This window comes from Polyodon spathula, chromosome 14, assembly GCF_017654505.1.
Source record: "Polyodon spathula isolate WHYD16114869_AA chromosome 14, ASM1765450v1, whole genome shotgun sequence".
In the NCBI taxonomy this organism is placed as follows: domain Eukaryota; kingdom Metazoa; phylum Chordata; class Actinopteri; order Acipenseriformes; family Polyodontidae; genus Polyodon; species Polyodon spathula.
The window spans coordinates 8,785,366-8,805,389 of record NC_054547.1 but is presented as its reverse complement, the minus strand read 5'-3'; the positions used below and the strand labels follow the sequence as shown (position 1 = coordinate 8,805,389).

At 38.3% G+C, this 20,024-nt stretch overlaps 1 protein-coding gene across 3 annotated transcripts in view; it reads left to right on the top strand.

Annotated features, from left to right (window-relative positions):
* astn1 (astrotactin 1) overlaps positions 1-20,024 on the top strand; it is a 168,131-nt gene that overhangs the window by 142,623 nt on the left and 5,484 nt on the right. For all 3 annotated transcript variants that reach the window (XM_041270924.1, XM_041270923.1, XM_041270922.1), the window contains 3 exons: positions 12,506-12,641; positions 14,526-14,626; positions 14,797-14,980. In XM_041270924.1, coding sequence (XP_041126858.1) covers positions 12,506-12,641; positions 14,526-14,626; positions 14,797-14,980 — 421 coding nt within the window. The remainder of the gene's footprint in view (positions 1-12,505; positions 12,642-14,525; positions 14,627-14,796; positions 14,981-20,024) is intronic.

Sequence of the window (20,024 nt, the reverse complement as noted above, 5' to 3'; positions counted from 1 at the left end):
AACAGCACACATAATTATACTGAGTTGGGAAGTATCTGGTAATGTGATAAACATTTCCAGTGGAGACTATTATATTATTTATAATGACTTTGCCAAATAGAAAGTGAATACGAGTGTATTCAAAAACATGTAATTAAGTTTTAAGAATGAAGCCTACTGTTTGGTAACGGCAGTGTGTGAGTCCCAGACTGTTGTGAAATATTATATATTAAATAAACTAGAAATGTGTCAATCACATTATTCTGCCTTTTATTGCAACTGTGGTACCCTTCAGTGAGCGGAAATTGTAAAGGGAACATTAGCTGAAAAAGGATGAACACCCCTATCCTAGTACAAAAATATGTATCAATATCAAACATATGATAGATGTTATCAGAAACACAAATAGGAGACATCAAAATTATATCAGGAATTGTGATTGGAGGCGTGCAGGTCCTCAAAAGTCATTCCAGTTTGAGCTACCAGTTTTATGTGTGTTCATTGCAAACTGATTGCTCTTTAAGAATGTATTTTAAGATATTATTTTGAAATGTTGTCCAATGAATATACATGGATGTCCATAAGTATTGTAGTCCTCTACTCATTACTTATGGGCTGAGTTTAAATGTTAAAGTTTTTTGTTCAAATTCTGGTACAAGATTCTGTAGTCTAACGTTCTGCTCTGTCTAAATTCTCCTTGCTCTGGGTTATTCCTATTCCTAGAGAATCAAGCAGAACATGTAGCATAGATAGTGCTGTGGTTTTACATTAGCTTATCAAGTTTCAGTTATAGGCGATACTATAAAATAATGAAGTATTTCTGGAAGTACTATCTAGAAGCCGTTCAGAGAACAACACATGCTAATTCTTTCTTATTTGATTCACCCTTTTTTGTCATGTTATTTTATTTCTCCCATTATTCCCCTTTTACCATCTCTCAGCTGGTATATGCTAGTGACTTTACCATCCACTCCTTACCTTCCTTGTTATGCCTATAGATGGCTGTGCTGTAGCCTCAGAGACAAGAACATCAAGCCAAGAAATCTGTGCATTGTAACACCTCAGAAAACGTTGCCTATTTTGTCTTTATTATTTTCCTGTCTGAAATATTGTTATAATCTAAATACAGCATTTTTTTTTTTTCTATTTTATTCAGCTATTTTTAACACATTTTTTGTTTTATTGGGTTACTATATCAAAAATAAAAAGGCTGCTGCCTTTGCCCTTGCCTAGATATAGCACTTTGGACTAATGTTTTGACAACCACTAAGAACGGAAAGGAAGAAAGAAAAATGTTTATTTTACAAATGCAATACATCAGTGTTCTGGCACTGCCGAGTAGGTAGATCTGAAAAGTGAAGTGTTGCCAAGACTTAAGGATTTACATTTGGGAGAATCTTGCTGCTTTGTTTACCCCACTGTGTCACTTCACAGCACTTATTGTATTTTGGAAAACTCGAAAGCAAGGATAAGAATAATTTGAAGCAAATAATACGCACTAAATAGGAAAAAAAAAAACAGGTAAGCAGGCATAATATATAGTGGCAAAAGATGTTTTTTTTTTTTTTATTTACAGTGTTTCACAAATGTGTTACCCTATTAACTGATGAAAAAAAAAAAAACATTGAAGCTGTATGTGATCTCCTATAAATATATACAAAATACAAGATGCGGTAAAACCTGTTGTATTTTTCAGTTTTGCTTTCTGAACTGTAACAGAACTTGTAGGTGCTATTCATTTTAAAGACAAAGTACAAGCAGGTTTCGAAGGCACAAGAAACTGTGTCCCTACAGTTAAAACTATATTTGGAAAATGTGAATTACCTGGGTCTACTGGGTTTGCTGTTATTATTATTATTATTATTATTATTATTATTATTATTATTATTATTATTATTATTATTATTAATTATAATACATATATTATTTCCAGAGTGACTTACAATTAAACAAAACCAATTTTATGTTGGGATAAAACAGAAAGGACTGCAAGCTCTTGAGTTGCTTCTGGTAAAGTTGTGGAACTCTTTGATGATCTGTGGAGTGACTCTATTTGAAATCATGAATAATTAACACAGCTTATAAACACTCAAGGTTCTTTCAACCAATCAGAAAACAGATAGCCATTCATTTATTATGCAGCAACAGCCCAAATCCATCCCAATCACAAATATTAGGGTACATACACTCATCCTTGTAGTTATGCTGATAAAACACAAAAAATAGATAAGCAAATGGCATCTCCTGGTAACCTCAGGAATGATTACAATTGGCCAGAGCAAACACTTGCTTTCAGTGTTCACTAATAATAATGGCCATGTTTAACTGCTCCCTCGGTAGCTACGGCAGCTCTTTGACTATTCCATAAACATTCCCTTAAGTAAGTCATTTAATGTACTGTCTGCGTGCCAAAAAAGAGTATAGTGAACAATGTAGTTTCACCTTGTCATGGATGGTAACTACCAACATTTGTTTTTTCAGCTGGCATTCTTCAAAAACACCAAAAATAAATAATTCACGCACACGAAGGGAGGTTTAATAGCAGAAATTACTGTAATGACGACAGGTTTTCTTGGATTTTCCATTTCCACACAAATCAAAACCAGTTCTTTTCAGAAATACAATGTGCCATTATGCAATGTACACTTCTTATTGTGTAAAATATAGCATGACCCAGGGAGCAATATTATATTCAATCAAAGGTAACAACTTTTTAATTATTTTTTTTTATTAGGAGTTTTAAATATTACCTTGCTCCAGTATTTCCGTTGTAATATAATGCTTTCACAGTCCTCTGTTTAAAAGTTGTCTTTGCATCCTTGCATTGGACGCTGATTAGGCAACTTCTTCCTTCAGTACCTGCAATCCTAACTGGTTCTGAAAGAGTTCAAATTGAAATAGTTTTGGTCTTGATCTGCTGCAGATAAAAATGAATTGGGCTGATTTAGGTCTCTTTCAAGTCCCAGTGTCAAAGAGAAAAATAGGTTTAGTAAATCTGTCTGATGCAGCTGATTTCTTAGAATCAATTTACTATTATAAACTAACTTCATGAATATTTCATATTGGTATGTACAAATAGTTGTTTTGGATTTCTTCCTATCTGTTTTGACGTATTCTTTCAGCTTATTAAACCAGGACTGTTTTTTGGTCAGGTCTTTACCGTATATGGTCGAATGCTCCTATTGACATATGTAGTTTAGTTCATTTAAGATCTAGTGATGTGACAAGTTTTGATACAAACTATTCACACATTCACACACCTGTGATGCAACTCTGAAGCGACACTGAAGCAATGCAAAAAGAAATAGGATTGGGGTCTATTTTTGCAATTTTGTCACATGGCAGCAAGGGAACTAGCCAATGGCCAATCAAGAGATTCACCCATCACATTGTGCGTGCCTGTCACCATTAGTGTGAAAAATAGTGTTGCAGCGAAAGCACCATTTTATCTCAGGACAAATTGCATCATGTCCAGTGTGTATAGGCCTTTAGGGTTGTTTCAAATTAGATTAATGTGTAATGGACCGATCTGTGTATATCTTCTATGTAAATTGTTTTCCCTATCTGAAATATTGTCAGGCTACCCTTAGTAGAGGTGCTGATTATAAATGAATGTCTGTTAGAAATATTGTAATTGATTATGTAAAATCTGCATACATTCCCCCCAAAAAGTATTGGGACGGTATTGAGACACCATGCAGAGTAGTGTACATCTCAAAGATCTCGGTTCACATTCCTCTAGATGTGGCTCTCCAGACTGCTCTACAGTAAAAAACATCCCTGGACCCAAAACATGTCAAGCCAGTATAACAGACAATTGAGGTCACCAGAATATCTTGATCTAGTGTACTCATAAAACTTTTATTAGAAAGCCACCAGATAACTCTGGCATATATAACATTTATTTTAGTAAAAGTGTGAAAAGTTTTTGATATATTCCATGACAAATCACCAGTAAATCAAAACTCGCTCAACTGAGACACAAACCAAGACAAAGCTGAATAATTACAAGCTCCAACTTCCATTGACACTCCTCTCTGCTAATTTCACCGCCAAAATGAAAGACTAAACATTGGAAAAAAAAAGGAGATTGAACCATTATTTTTCTGTCTTCCAAAGTAGGTGGACAGCTATTAACTCCCCTCCCTCAAAGTTACAATTAGGATTTTATTTCCGTTACCACTCTCAAAAAGGTAATATTTTCCATTTGGAGTTTAAGACTGTTAATCATCTTCATGTGAAGAGTGCCAAGAACTAACATAATACAAAATACAGACTATCTCTCGTCTTTTGTTAGTATCAAGCAGGGCAATTCAGGACAGATGTTTTTTGTTGAGTCTATTCTTTTGAAACCTGCCAAGCGCACCACAATCTACAGTATACTTGCTATTGGTTAAACAAAACTAGTCATACTCACTGCAATTTGGGACAGGGAGGCAGTGTTTGTGTGAATTGGTGTGTTTCTGTTTATAAATAAAAAAAATATCAGCAGAAGACCGTTCAACTGAGGTGAAAACGAAAGAGAAGACGACCAAAAACCAATACTTTGGGGATATGCCTGCCACAGGTCAGGTATTTATTGAGCATTTTATGTCAGAGCTGCCGATAGGCCCCTCCAGTGAGTGACGTCCTCGGTCTATAGAGGGAATAAGTAGTAGCTCCGTGGAGATCACATTCTCTTTTGCATCGAGCCTGTAACTAATTAATCTACTTAGCAGAGGTGATGGGTAACAAAAAGGCTGTCTTCACAGAGAGATATTTTAACTCTATGGAATGTATAGGCTCAAAAAAGGCCATAGTGAGAGCCTCCAATACCACATCTAGACTCCACTAGGGAAGTACGTGCTTTCTAGGAGGACGTAACCGCCAAGTGCCCTTTAGAAAACAAATCGCTAGTATATGAGCACAGGGGGACACTGAGTCAGTGGGGACATGGCATGCAGATCTGGCTGCTAGGTACACTTTCAGCCTAGAGGGGGATCTATAGGGCAATAAATGGGGTCATGACCCTTGGTCATACACCAATTTTGGTAATACCTTCACTTGCAGGTGTACAACAACCTTGTGGAGGGGGCCCTATTATTCTGCAGTGTACTGACAAGCCCTAAGGCAGTCAGAAGGTCCCATTCAGGGGCCAGACCCACAGTTGGAGTCTGCCCAGTTCTGGGTGCCAGAGAGTGCCTCCCTCATCTGACTGAGGAGGTCCATACGCAGTGGAATCTCCCAGGGCTGGCCTTGCAGCAAAGGATTGCAAACCAGATTCTCCTGGGCCATCTCGGGGCTAAGGAGAACTGTCGCCTCTTCTCTCTGAACTTTGTTTAGGAAGGCCAGGAGCAACAGTATTGGCAGGAATGCGTAAAATGTCCTGGGCCACTCGTGGGGGCAGTGAGTTGTCTCTGCCGTGGCAAAGAGATTGACTCGGGTCCTCGTGAACCATTCCAAATGCGCTATACCACCTGAGAGGAGGTCCACCACCCAATTCACTACTCCAGGGAGATGAACAGCCCGGAGGGGTAACAGATTCCTCTTTGCCCAGGTTAGTGGCCGGAAGGCTATACAGTGCAACCCCGGGGACCGAAGCCCTCCCTGGCGGTTAACATATGCTACTACAGACATGTTGTCCGTGCAGACTAGGACATGTTTCCGCTGGAGCACTGGATGAATATGCTGGAGAGCGCAGTGGACTGCTCGCAGTGATGTCCAGCGACCCGACCAGGTCCCGTGGACTCCTCTGCCTGCCCAGACTACACCCCAACCCGAGTAGGTTGCATCTGTCGTCACCCCCTGATGCAGATGAGAGTTGCCTCCACTAGCTCAGGGCTTCCCAGCATACGTGAGACACGGTCAGCTGACAGTGTCTGTCGCGTTCAGGATCTAGCTGGAAGACATTGAGCCATGCTTGAATCGGGCGCATGTGGAGTAACCCTAGCTGGATAGCTGATGAAGCTGCGGCCATCAGACCCAATCATTTCTGGCACAACACCAATTGTACTGTGGATCCCTGTTGAAACAGGGTTGGACAGTTGTGAATGGCGGTCACTCTGTCGTCCAACAGGTAGGCTCGCATTGTAAGGGAATCCAGCTGGAGACCCAAGCAAATCATACTTTGCACTGCTATTAATTGGCTTTTGGTAACACTGTTGATGAGACCTAGTCTCGCCAGATGCTCCGTCATGATCACTGCTCCTTCCTGCGACCTTGCTGTGCATACTTCAGCAAAGCTGAAGAAAGTTATTCCTCAGTTGCTGTAGGTAAAGTTTTCATTATACTAGAAAGAAGAAAATGTTACAGTTAACTCAGTGAAGGTGCAGAAACATACTGTGTGTGTGATGGGCTTACTGCAGGTACTTTAGTCTGTAGGACTACAATGCTAGCTGTTTCAGCAATAAAAAAGGAATGAAGTTTTCATGTCAACAGTACATATAAATTCAGTAATGTATGTCTGAACTATACCATAACTGTGATGCCAGCAGGACAGCTGCTAATGTATATTGTGCAGTAGGATGAAATCACTTTTACAGCCATAAACAAAACAAATAAAAAAAAGTTGTTGAGACATTTAAGTCTGGCCTCTGCATCTCATGAACACTTCATCAGCAACATCATCTGTTGTTTAATCAAAGAACAAAATGTCCTCATCACCCTCTCAAAATTCTGTAAAATTACCAAGCATTTTGAGAAAAAAAAACCCACCTGTCAGGGGCCTCAAAAATTCTTTGTTTTCCTGCCATAGTTTTTTTTCCTAGCTGTCAGAAAGACACAAGTAAGACCTCAATGAATGTTTCTAATTATGAGGGAAAAATATCTCTTGTATTGTCTTTCTTTTTCTTCAAGGTGAATAGATCAATATTTTTTTTTCCATTAGAGCCAGCAGCTTTTTTCTACAGCAATGGCCAAAAGTGTTACATCACCCTATAGAATTAACCATTTTTACCTTATAAAGTCGAAAGAAACCTGATGCACAAAATTACATACCGCTTTTTTAGTTTGCCATATAGATAACGAAAAACTGACAAAAATTGAAAAATGTGACGTTTCGAAATCTAACTACTAGTATGGCTTCCGGTAGACTATTGCAATATCATTTTGTAGTTTCTGATTAGGTGATCTTAAATGTAAGGTCCAAATTATGTTCATACATACAGGGCTCCCTCACTATAAGACTCTATGTTATAACGCTCCTACAGCATGTCCCCCAGTTGCCTATACTAGTGGTTCATGCAGTATTTCTACAGTAAATACAGTACTGGTGTTCAAACTGTAAACAAATTCTCAGTCTAACTTCCGTTTCTATCTCTCCCTTTTGATAGAGTATGTGAACTGAAGAAAAGCTGCACTGACACTTAATATAACACAGGCATCTTATTCAGCATTCGTTTTATAACTAAATAAATATTAGGCCTATTACGTGGTTATCTTTTCTAATGTATTTACTTTTTTTGCTGCAAGAGGAGCTGCGGCTTTCTCTGGGAGACGAGATGCTTCAGCTTCGCTTCAGTCCCGCTCCGGTAGCCAAATCTGCGGCGAGCCCATTCCCTCTTTCCCTCTCCCGACCCACTCTCCTTATCGCACTTGGTTTGCTTGTCTGTCACTTCGACAGCTGTTTAACCAGGCAATTTACAGTTTAAAAACTGCTACTTAAAATGATCCACCAGTGGGAATGTTACAATTTTTTAGTTTTTTAGTTTTTTATGCAAATAATATAGCATTGATTACGGTGTTTTATGCATGGTTAATTCACGGAAAGTTAAATTTTTGCTTCACTATATGTGCATTATAGAGAGGGAGTTATTTTATTTTGTATTTTAGTCACATGTGTGTTGTGTCCCGTGTTACCCCCCCACCCCCTCCCCCGTTTATAACTCTCTTCGGTTATAACGCTTATTTATATTGTGTGTCCCCTGAGACCCGTGTTATGAGAGAGCACTGTGTGTGTGTGTGTGTGTGTGTGTGTGTGTGTGTGTGTGTGTGTGTGTGTGTGTGTGTCTGTATATAAAATTTTTGGCCACAGCTGTAGTTTCTTATATGTTTATGTCACCTCAGAACCCACCGTTCCAAACACTGGAGAAAGTCTTTTGATTTTCTATGTACCTTTTGGTATAATAGTAGTTTATATACAAATGTAAAGCACTCCTTTAATGGAGAAATAACTACGTATATCAAAGTACTATTGAAAATAAAACTTGAAACAAATGATTCTACAATAGTGATATATCAGTGGTTGTATTTCATGACAATCTGGATGCGTTCATGCAGAGCTCAGCATTTCACACTGGTCTGGGCAAAATGGTCTGTGCTCTGAGAAAAACAGTTTCTTCAGGGGGCCTTTTATGGTGCACCAAAAAATTACATCAGAGGAAAAAACTGCATTATACTACAAGGTTTGTTACACATAGTAAAAATATTAAGGTGTTTGAATGCAAGGGCGATATATAATCAAAACAAAAGTTAACTGTCATACCTGTCAATATTCACTTTAAATATAAAGATAGGTAAATACATGGTTTTAATTTAGTACTCTTTATGTCTACATCTCTGGTCTCTGTATGGAGAACACCACAACATACACTAAACACTACGGCTTATTTTATATTAAAACCGAGCAGAAGCTTCTTGCATTACTGCGCTGATAAAAGATCCAGAGCATGTGTGATTATGTGTGTTTATTTATATTGTTTCTTATCTACCCACTTGCTCTGACACCAAATGCAAAGGGGCTACAGTGATAGAAACCATGTGCACCAGATACTCTACATCACAAAAGGCTATTCGACACATAATGGTTTCCATATCACACAGCCCAAATTTGAGGGAAAGGATTTTTTTTTCAATTACTGTTATAAAAAGCATTCAAAAGATTATTCTGAGTCAATTCTGTACAGTTATATCCTCTTACAAGGAGTTAATTCCTCTTTGAACATGTACCTTTACTTTTGCACTTGCCCATTTATCCATTCTAACTTGCAGTGAGCAAACACTGGTCATTAAAATGACTATGTACATTATGATATTAAAGGGTGAGATGTACATTGGCAACAGGGATTAAACACTGGAACTGACTTATTTATTTTAAAGATTTAATGGAGGAAAATATAGTTTATTCCTCCTGCTGTGTTACCAGTGAATCCCGATTTTGACAGTAAGTCAGTGATCTGAGCAGTGCAATAATATCAGCATAGTTACCGAATCAATAAAATCAGAAGTGTTTAGAACACACTGATATGATTACATATATACATACCTGATATGATTTTTTACAGATTTAAAAAAATCAATATTTGGTGTGACCACCCATTGCCTTCAAAATAGCATCAATTCTTCTAGGTACACTTGCACACAGTTTTTGAAGGAACTCGGCAGGTAGGTTGGCCCAAACATCTTGGAGAACTAACCACAGTTCTTCTGTGGATTTAGGCAGCCTCAGTTGCTTCTCACTTGATGATGTTGAGATCAGGGCTCTGTGGGGGCCAAACCATCACTTCCAGGACACCTTGTTCTTCTTTACGCTGAAGATAGTTCTTAATGACTTTCGCTGTATGTTTAGGGTTGTTGTCATGCTGCAGAATAAATCTGGGGCCAAGCAGATGCCTCCCTGATGGTATTGCATGATGGATAAGTATCTGCCTGTACTTCTCAGCATTGAGGAGACCATTAATTCTGACCAAATCCCCAACCCCATTTGCAGAAATGCAGCCCCAAACTTGCAAGGAACCTCCACCATGCATCACTGTTGCCTGCAGACACTCATTCGTGTACTGCTCTCCAGCCCTTCAGCGAAAAAACTGCCTTCTGCTACAGCCAAATATTTCAAATTTTGACTCATCAGTCCAGAGCACCTGCTGCCATTTTTCTGCACCCCAGTTCCTGTGTTTTCATGCATAGTTGAGTCGCTTGGGTTTCCACGTCGGAGATATAGCTTTTTGGCCGCAAGTCTTCCATGAAGGCAACTTCTGACCAGACTTCTCCAGACAGTACATGGGTGCTCCAGGGTCCCACTGTTTTCTGCCAATTCTGAGCTGATGGCATTGCTGGACATCTTCTGATTGCGAAGGGAAGTAAGCATGATGTGTCTTTCATCTGCTGCAGTAAGTTTCCTTGGCCGATCACTGTGTCTACGGTCCTCTACGTTGCCCGTTTCTTTGTGCTTCTTCAGTAGAGCTTGGACAGCACATCTGGAAACCCCTGCCTGCCTTGAAATTTCTGCCTGGGAGAGACTTTGCTGATGCAGTATAACTACCTTGTGTCTTGTTGCTGTGCTCATTCTTGCCATGGTGTATGACTTTTGACAGTAAACTGTCTTCAGCAACCTCACCTTGTTAGCTGAGTTTGGCTGTTCCTCACCCAGTTTTATTCCTCCTACACAGCTGTTTCTGTTTCAGTTAATGATTGTGTTTCAACCTACATATTGAATTGATGATCATTAGCACCTGTTTGGTATAATTGTTTAGTCATACACCTGACTATATGCCCACAAAATCCCTGACTTTGTGCAAGTGTACCTAGAAGAATTCATGCTGTTTTGAAGGCAAAGGGTGGTCACACCAAATATGGATTTTATTTAGATTTTTCTTCTGTTCACTCACTTTGCATTTAGTTATATGATAAATATAATCTATTAACATGTCTATTTTTTAAAGCATTCTTACTTTACAGCATTTTTTCACACCTGCCTAAAACTTGTGCACAGTACTGTGTGTGTGTGTGTGTGTGTGTATATATATATTATATATATATCTATTGATCTACATATAATATATTATAATATATATATATAGATTATAATAATCACAATATATGATACTCGTTTAGCACTATCTTTTTACTGATGGCCCTTGAAGGGTTTGGGACTATTAAGGGTTTGGGCTATAGTAACTCTAGGCACCCTGGACCACGCTCTATCTATAGACACCAAAGGCTGTCATGCTTCCTTCCTATAGTTTTACTCAAGTTAAACCAGTTAAATTTATCAAAATAAAACAATAATTAGACAATTTAATTAACTTCATACATTCATAAAAACTAAATTGTCTTCTGTTTCTACCCTGCATTACTTAACTCCTCAATTTATTAAAGTAACGCTTTTCCAAACCTAGAATGCTTAAGTGGCAATTAACTACTTTCCGTTGGTCTTTCCAAGCGCTAGTCATCATAAACCTTTCTCTGTGTGTGTGTCTGATTTTGAAGGGCAGTTTGAAGGTTGGCACCTCATTCTGAGGAAGGTTTTGCAACATATATTTTCTTTCTGGTTCTACCTACATGGGATACTAAAATCAGAAGCATGATGTTGTGTCTGATGCCTGAGAAAATGTCTCCATACATATCCTTCAGGCTATCCTTTAAAATGTTCTGAGATGGGTTCAATTTTTTAATGAGGGCAGGGGCTGGTTTATTTTTGCTTGACGACTGAAGTTTCTTTAGGGGCCTAATTGATGTTGTATATCAAAAATAGCCCATAAAAATGATTTAGTGTACTTTTTCTTCTGAACTACAGAAAAGAATGCAGCCGTAGACTTGAAAACACCTAGCTCAACACCTGGAGATTTTTAATATGCCTGTCTGATTAAAGAAACAGAATGCTTTAAAAAGTTCTAACTTTTTTTGTATTTATTATTTGAATCCTTATATATACCCAATGTACTGTATTACAGTGCCTGTACTAAAGTATACTTAAGGCTTCTGATTTTCGATAAACCGATAAAACCTGATAAAACTCCCATGATACAACCAAAAAAAAAAATTAATTGGTGTATAGCCAATAAACACCGGAAAAACAATGGAAATGGTTACTCAATTTTCCTTGACCACCCATTTCCCATTAATAAAAAGTCCCTCCTTCCTAACCTGTATCTATCATCGATTCGTTCTGAATACTTTAAGCCAACTACTGAGTGGCAGTCCGTATTCCTACATTTCTATCGGAAACACAAACAAGATTTAAAACAAGATTATAATTAGGAATGGAGGCTTGTTTGCTTGATTTAAAGTTGTATTAGTTAAGATACAGAGGATTTAAAACAGAATTGCAAATTGGGGTGAAATGTAAAAAAATGCCTACACACAAAAACCCTAGAAGATTGTGCCTGTGACCATAAGAATTTCGTTGTGGAAGACAACAAAGGAAAGAAGGTACGACTTAAGTGTGCAAAGTACTGTCGAGTTACTACTATACATATTTTGACAGAAAAAAATGGCCAAGCATTTTGGAAAGTAACGGAAAACCATCATTTCATACACCACATAGAAAGTGAAAGCCCCCCAAAAAAAACGATTTGCATGAAACTCAAAAATAGCTAAAAATAAGCACCGAAAAATGGAATTAATAAAAAAACGAAAATCAGAAGTCCTAAGTATACTTAAGGAAGTCACTTGGTAACTCTGTGGTTTATAGGGAAGTGCTTCAGAAAGGCTCATCTTCACACAGGCAGCCTATTCCAGCCCAGTGATGACGGCCATTGGCTGATATTTACAGCTTTTACTGATAATAGTAAAACAAATAATAATAACATTTATTCTTCTTCTAACACAGAAGCCATGCTGAGTTTTGTGGATGATATCCTTTCTGGCACCAAGTCACCCTGTGTGATGCTGGGAGGGATCCCAGACCAGCTGACCTCATCCATTAGCATGATAATCCGTTGCTTGGAGCCTGACACAACCTACATGTAAGTCACCTGTTTAGCATCATTGTAAATAATTGCTGTTCAGTGGATTGATGTCTGCCTCTGTTGATGTGAGAAGCTCAGTGTCACTCTTGTATGTGTTTCAGGGAGCATCTAAAAAATGAGAGTGTATACATGACCATTAATTGCACAGAATAAGCTATAAGCTGTCAGTGAAGACTGAAAAACAAGACACAATAGTAGTGTTGTTTTGGATGATGTCACTGAATCTGCCCTGGAAATTGGGGATTGAAAGGTCAGAGGTTGGGACTGTACTCTGTACAAAAACTTGTGGCAAGGGTCTAGGAAAGAAAAAAAATTAAGATGCAAGGTTGATGTCAAGAAATAGTGAGTCCCGTTGTTGAAGCAGAGGAAACAGGTTTACACATTAGAATGGCACAGGCAAGAACTGTGTTGCTAGCAGATACCGTTAGAAAAATCTAAATCATTTGATTCAAGTTACCCACATTGACCTTAGATTGTGAAACTGAGGTGGTTTCTCATTTAATGTAAATATTGCATTGGGATTTGTTAGTTTCTGGTGTTTCACACTGGTGTCTTCAAAAATACTTTTTATTGTTGGGTTGGTACAGGGAAGACAAAAGGTGATGGGATCAAGATGGATTTAAGGGATTAAAGACTCGATATTTGTGAAGTACCAGTAGTTTCTTTTTTTGATTGTGACAAAATAAAACTTAAAACCCAGAGCATTTTTTTAACTCGCATGCATGATACAAAATGGACTTTGTTTTAGACCCCTTCTACATGTATAGTTATTGTTACTGTTGACTGCTGAAGGATTGCTGTCTAAAATGTAGGAACGTATTGACTGCCCTGTTGATGTAACGTGAATCTAAGTGGAGGCTACAGGGGATCAAAAATTTGAAGAAAAGGTAACAGAGTGTGCTGGGGTCTGACAAGCTCCCTCTGGCATGCCTCTCCGGCTCTTGGCATTGACTGCACCATTATCAGTCCCACAAACCCTCAACTTGCACACATGTGCATGCGTTTATCTTATGGAAAGAGAACTGAGAGAAAAAAATAACTGAACCGAAGACCCCTAAAATGCCTTTGATGTTATGGAGACCCTTTCCCATCTTTAGGTAACACTTCTTACCAGCACCACACACTCTCTCTTTATATGATATTGGCATGACACAGCATTCTTACAGCCAGGGTCATTCATCACAGCTTTCAGAACCTTTTGATGCATAGTTATTTACTGGCCCTTGGTGATGCAAAACACTCCAAACTCTTTATAGCATAGGGACCTGAAGACAACGGGCCCACTGTTTTACTGAGATTTAGAGGTCACAAGAAAGTTCATGAAATGTGTTGCCTTAACCCTGGGTGTTTTCAGAGGAAATGATGGTTTGTGCACCTTGGTTAAAGTTTTTGGACACAAAAAGAGACTTTATTTTAATTGTAATGTTTTTGTGATCTTTATGTTGGGAATTACATGTAGTCGTTGTTTTGGACTTGTCCCACAGATGGTGCTGTAATGCAACAGAACCAATTTACATTGGTTTGATTAACTCAAGGAACACATCACCTATATATATATATTAGCAGAGACTATGCTATACACAAATAAAAATAGTATTATATTTATTATTATACTTTAGGGCACATACATTTTGTAGTAATAAAACATTCTATAGATTTTTTTTTTCATTTAGTCAAAAGGCTTTCTACAGTACCTGTGCAATCTCTATCTTGTTCTTATAAACATTGAGTTTAAACTACCTACATCTGCAAAGAAGAAATGTAAGTGTAGATTTACTTAAGTGTAGTCTGTGTAATTTGTAACTAATGTTTTAAACATTTTTTAAAAGAGTTCCACATTCACAGGGAGGCCATTAAGTGTCTCAGTTTGTTCTGTCACAGGTTTCGGCTCTGGGGAGTGGATAGCACAGGCCGCAGGTCCAGGCCGAGTGAAGTGACAATCAAAACACCATGTCCGGCAGTGGATGATGTGAAAGCACAAGGTAGGCCCGGGTGAACTCTGGGGTAATATGATGGAAAGCTCTGAACAAAAGTTTAGCATCACCTAGAATTTTAGGATTTAAAGTTTTCTATTTTAAATAGTGGAAGAAATAGGAGAATTTGTTTTTCTTTTTTTAACAATTTTGTTTATGGCTCTTCTTAACAAACTCAGAAATAGCTGACAAGATCTACAACCTGTTTAATGGTTACACCAGTGGAAAGGAGCAACAGACAGCCTACAACACCCTGATGGACCTGGGCTCTCCCAGCTTGCATCGCGTCCTCTACCACTACAACCAGCGGTACGAGAGCTTCGGCGAATTCACTTGGCGCTGTGAGGATGAGCTAGGGCCCAGGTAAACACACACACACACACAACAAGCTTTTTTTACAAGAACACAAAGAGAATTGTGTACTGTATTGGCTGCAAAAAAAAAAAAAAATTGTTTTCCGTATTCCATATTGCTCTGCTGTGTATCCAAGATTTAAATAGAGCCAGACTGCCATTCCACCTCCTATTGCACTGCATAGACACATGTTGTTGTAGAAAACTAAAATTATAATTTTATTTAATTAGATAAACTGTTTTAAGAATCTTGAAAATGGGTTGTAAGTAATAAATCCTTTTTTGTTATTCTAGCTTTTTTTTTTTTTTTTTCCTCATTTTCTACCCAATTTTGGTTTTATTTCAATCCGGCTAACCGATGCCACCCCTACACTGACTCGGCGAGACAAAGACGGACACACTTGTCCTCCGAAATGTGTGCCATTAGCTGTCCACTTCTTTCACTCTGCAACTCCGCCCTGCAGCCACCTTAGACTTACAGTGTCAGAGGACCACACAGCTCTGGGCAACTTACAGGCAGGCCCGCAGGGGCCCGTCCAGTCTATAGCGGTTGCTAGTGCGTGGTGAGCCGAAAACACCCTGGCCGACCTAAGCCCTCCCCACCTGGGCAGTGCCCGGCCAATTGTGTACCGCTCCCTGGGAACTCCCGTCCATGGATGGCAGTGGAATAGCCTGGACTCGAACCGGCGATCTCCAGACTATAGGGCGTACCCTGCACTCCATGCAGAGTACCTTTACCGGATGAACCGCTCGGTTGCCCCAGATTTCAGTGCATTTAACCTTTTGTCTCTTGGAAATCAGTTCAGTCTACAGACAGACCAGTTGGTTCACCCCAACTGTTTTGATTTTATTCAAAGGTGGTTGTCAGATAAACTACTTTTTATTTTTGCAATGTGAGTCAAAGTTGACAGCTCATTGAATAACATGAACATTGTTTACTTAAGCCAGGATATCTCTTCGATCACATAACTGATACATACCAGTTAAGGCAACATCAGTTGTCCAAAAAACAGTTACAAATAAATAAAAAAACATTAAATAAAACAAATAGTTACTCCATGTAATACAGTCTTTTCAAGGGCTATATTCCACTTAGGGCACAGTTTGCATTTATGATAGTCTGGCTACAGCAATCAAACAGAAGGCTTAAAACTGGTTATATATTATACTTTTTACACTGGGTGGGATCTGTATGAGATGTTTTGCTTTGTACTGTACAAGCAGACTATTAATATATGTCTTTAGTATTCACATTACTCTATCGAGTATGGTTCCTGCAGTTTAACTAAACTTTATCATCAGTGGACACACCCTGTTGTGAATTTTATTTAGGTAGATCATTGACAGAGCCATTAAAATAGTAAGGAGCCCCGTAGGACACTAACAGCGACTGCTGTGTTGCCAGAGAAAAGCCATCTAAACTCAGCCATCTGTTGCCTACAATTTACTGTATGTAGGCGGTAAACCATTGTCAAGCACCATTACTCCCGTCTATTTCCCATGTGATGCATTGTTTTTTTACAACATCTAAGGCTTGAGACAGATCAAATAGCTCCAGCTGTACTTCCAACATAAAATGTTATGCCTGCCATGTACTGCATACAATGTTATGCCTACCGTGTAAGAGGTTCAATTTCTTCTTAAAAATAATCAAAAATAGTTTATTCAGGAATCATAATGCAAACAGGAACAAAGCAAATCAAAGGAGATACATCAGTGATCTCACATAAAAATCTCAGTTGAATGTGTTCTGAGCTGGTATCAGATGTTATTTACTTCTGAGCCAAGCTGAGCTTTCATTGCAACAGAGATGTTAGTTTCTGAGCTGCCATCAGTTTAGATGTTAGTTTCTGAGCTGAGCTGAGCTGAGCTGAGCTGACCTGAGCAAAGAAATGACCTTGTGCAGCATTAATTATACTTTGTACATAGGCTCAAAACTGTTTATTAAACAGAAACAATTTATGCGAACAGTGTTTTGTCCCGAGGCTACAGCTGCACTGAGTTATGAAAAGCCAGTCACTCCCTACAAGGCCAGGACAACACATAGGCAAGAGTTTCAAAGTCCTTACATAATCCTACCTTTGAACTATGGCCACGGCTACAAATGCCAAGGTTTCAATCATGCTTACATGGGCAGCATGATGGGCCTGTCTTAGATTGTCAGATTTTTAAATATCCATTTGTACCCGTCATGGGAGCTTCCATCACCTACATTCTACCCAGTCTACCAAAAGTAATTACCTTTTTAGATAGCCGACATTCTTACCCTTCTGTTTAATCTGACACTTTTGGTAACAGAACATAACGAGAGTGGCTAACTGTGAGAACTCAACTCCTTCCCTGAATTTCCTCAATGTCAGGTAGATGTGCCAAACTCATATTTAATGCATAACAATCCAATCCAATTATTTCTATTTTAAGTGGGATCCAAATTATTTCATGATCATCCAGAAACATTGTGTGTTTTATCTTTATTCAATAAAGGAAATAATTAAACAACATAAGATGAGGTTTTATATATATATATATATATATATATATATATATATATATATATATATATATATATATAGACACACACACACACACCTTAACCCTTTAAACTCGGATATATGGGATTTGGCCCACAGGCGGGCCACTTACCTTTTGCTTTCTAGCTCCGTCCAAGAATGTCTACCAGCAATGATTCTGTTTTTGTTCGAAAGAAGAGGAGTCAGGCTTCAATTCAAGACCAAATTTATACTTGGCCAAAATCAGGATTTTAGAGCTGTGCACACATCAAACTTCAAAGAGGGGCGTGTGCACAGACAGGCACTGCAGACATAGTCTGTTTTCTTGGCTTATAACTCTGTCCAGAAAAGTCTGTCAGTGATGATTCTTTGTTTGTTCAAAAGAAGAGAAGCCAGGCTTCAGTTCAAGACCAAAGTCGATGCGATACTTTTAGAGCCGTATTTTAGAGCCGTGCACACATTACATTTAAAAAAAAAAAAACACATTTTTTCCAAGAAAAATCCGAAATTGCAAACAATGTTCGCATTCTGGTATTCTGGTCATTTTTTGATCTATTGGGCTGAAATTTTGTGTGGAACTTTCCAATATATAGGTCTATCATATAAACTTCTCAAAAAATTTCGATATACATGTTTTCATGGTTTATTTTACAAAAACTGGATAATTGTTGTAAATGTGTTTTTTTTTCACATTTTCTCATCTGTGAGAGTCCAGGAAGCAGTTTTTATTCCAGATTCCAACATAATATGAAATAAAAATGTGTGCTTTAAATTTTGATATAAATAACATGCTTCTAGGACATTCAGAAATGTGTTTTTTACAGGGGAAAGGCAATTTGGCAATAACAGGCAAAAATTGCTTGGAGTGTAACTATGTTAATACAAAACTTATTATATCCCATAGGTTGTATGTTAGTATACCCCCCTCTTCAACCTTCTCCCCATACCACAAGCTTATTACTCCCACCCCTCTCACACTTCCATCCTCACTAATAACACTCATCCAAATACCATTTCTTTACTATTTTTGTGAAAGGTCTACTAAACTTTACTAACAGTGGAGGCTCTAGTAACATTTCCTTTTAATTTCCCCATGTTCATTACATTACCAGTTCTATTATGCAGACCAGAATCTTTCAAAACTGGAGCTATAATTACAAAAATGATCACTATACGCTGAACAAGTGCTAAAATAGTACATGCATGCCCAATCATCTATTTGTAACACATTGGGAACAATTCATTTTCCATACACAATTACACAAAATTCAATTATATCTTGTGATATTCTCTCATACAATACCCACAGATGTATTCATTCTGCATAACACACAATTGCTAACCGATTGTTACAAATAACATTACCGTTAATTTCCCTACATTCATTTTAGGCTTATTCAAAGCTATAGTAAATCATTCAAATTCCACATTGTTTACAAAAAAAAAAAAATGTCCTGAGTAGGTGACAGTATTATCGCATTTCAGGCATTGGTTCCTGAGCAGAGCAGCAGTTTTCAGTGGTCCCGTTGTCTGAGAGTGAACAGTTCTGTATGGTCAGCTGCACGTTCCTGCTCCCTTTTGCCAGCGTCATTCCCTCCTGGTCCCGTTAGTTGTCTCGCCATCAGAATCAGCCTGCAGGAAATTAAGTGCAGTATTAATTCTTATGATAACATCTAACTTCACTCGGACCACAGTGGGGTCGTTCTTGCCTTTTCCTTTCTCACCTGGGGATGCATACTCTCATGTTGCGGTTTGTACCAGAAAAAGAACACTCGCTGCTTAACTCAATGACCTGTGTAACACGTATAGGCTATTAGTTTGCAAGATCACTGTTGAAGAAGTGTGGGTTCTTCTTTTTTCTTAACCACAAACAGCCATCTCTGAGCACAGCACCCATACTTGAAAAAGAAAACTCAAGTTACTATCGTTTTATTTTATTTATGAATAATAATAGTCACCACCAGGTGGTGTGTGTACAAGTGTTGTATACCCAGTAGTTATGTACCCTCACTACAAAGTATGTACTGTTTATCACTCCCTACTGATAAGAAATACCCCATTTGCAATATATTTGTGTCCCCACTACCTTTGCTGTTATAGCACCTGTGCTGTTTTTAATTGTGAACATATTAATTCAATTTAAAAAGTAAGCAATAAGACATAACAAGGTGTTGGTTGTGCTAGAATAACAGAACCCCCAGAATATTTTCAGTATTTGTCTCATGAAGTTGGCTGTACCAGGGAATGTACCGTTTTTTAAATTAAGTGGCTGGTTACACAGTTGAACAGATTGTGCAGTAGATGGCACTGTTTGGTGAGTAGGGGAGTTTGTTTCTGCCTTTTGTTTACGAGTTGAGACTTCCTGTCTTTCTCAGCTGATGTCCAATGGCTTCTTAAACTACCATATAAAAAGGGTTGGGAGATATCTTTGTCTTGAGGACTGATGACTTAAGTTTGTTTAAGTCTGTTTGGGATACAGTAGGGTTATGTTGTGACTTTTTGTTGTCACATGTAAGTTTTCAGGACAGAAATGAAGACTCTGTT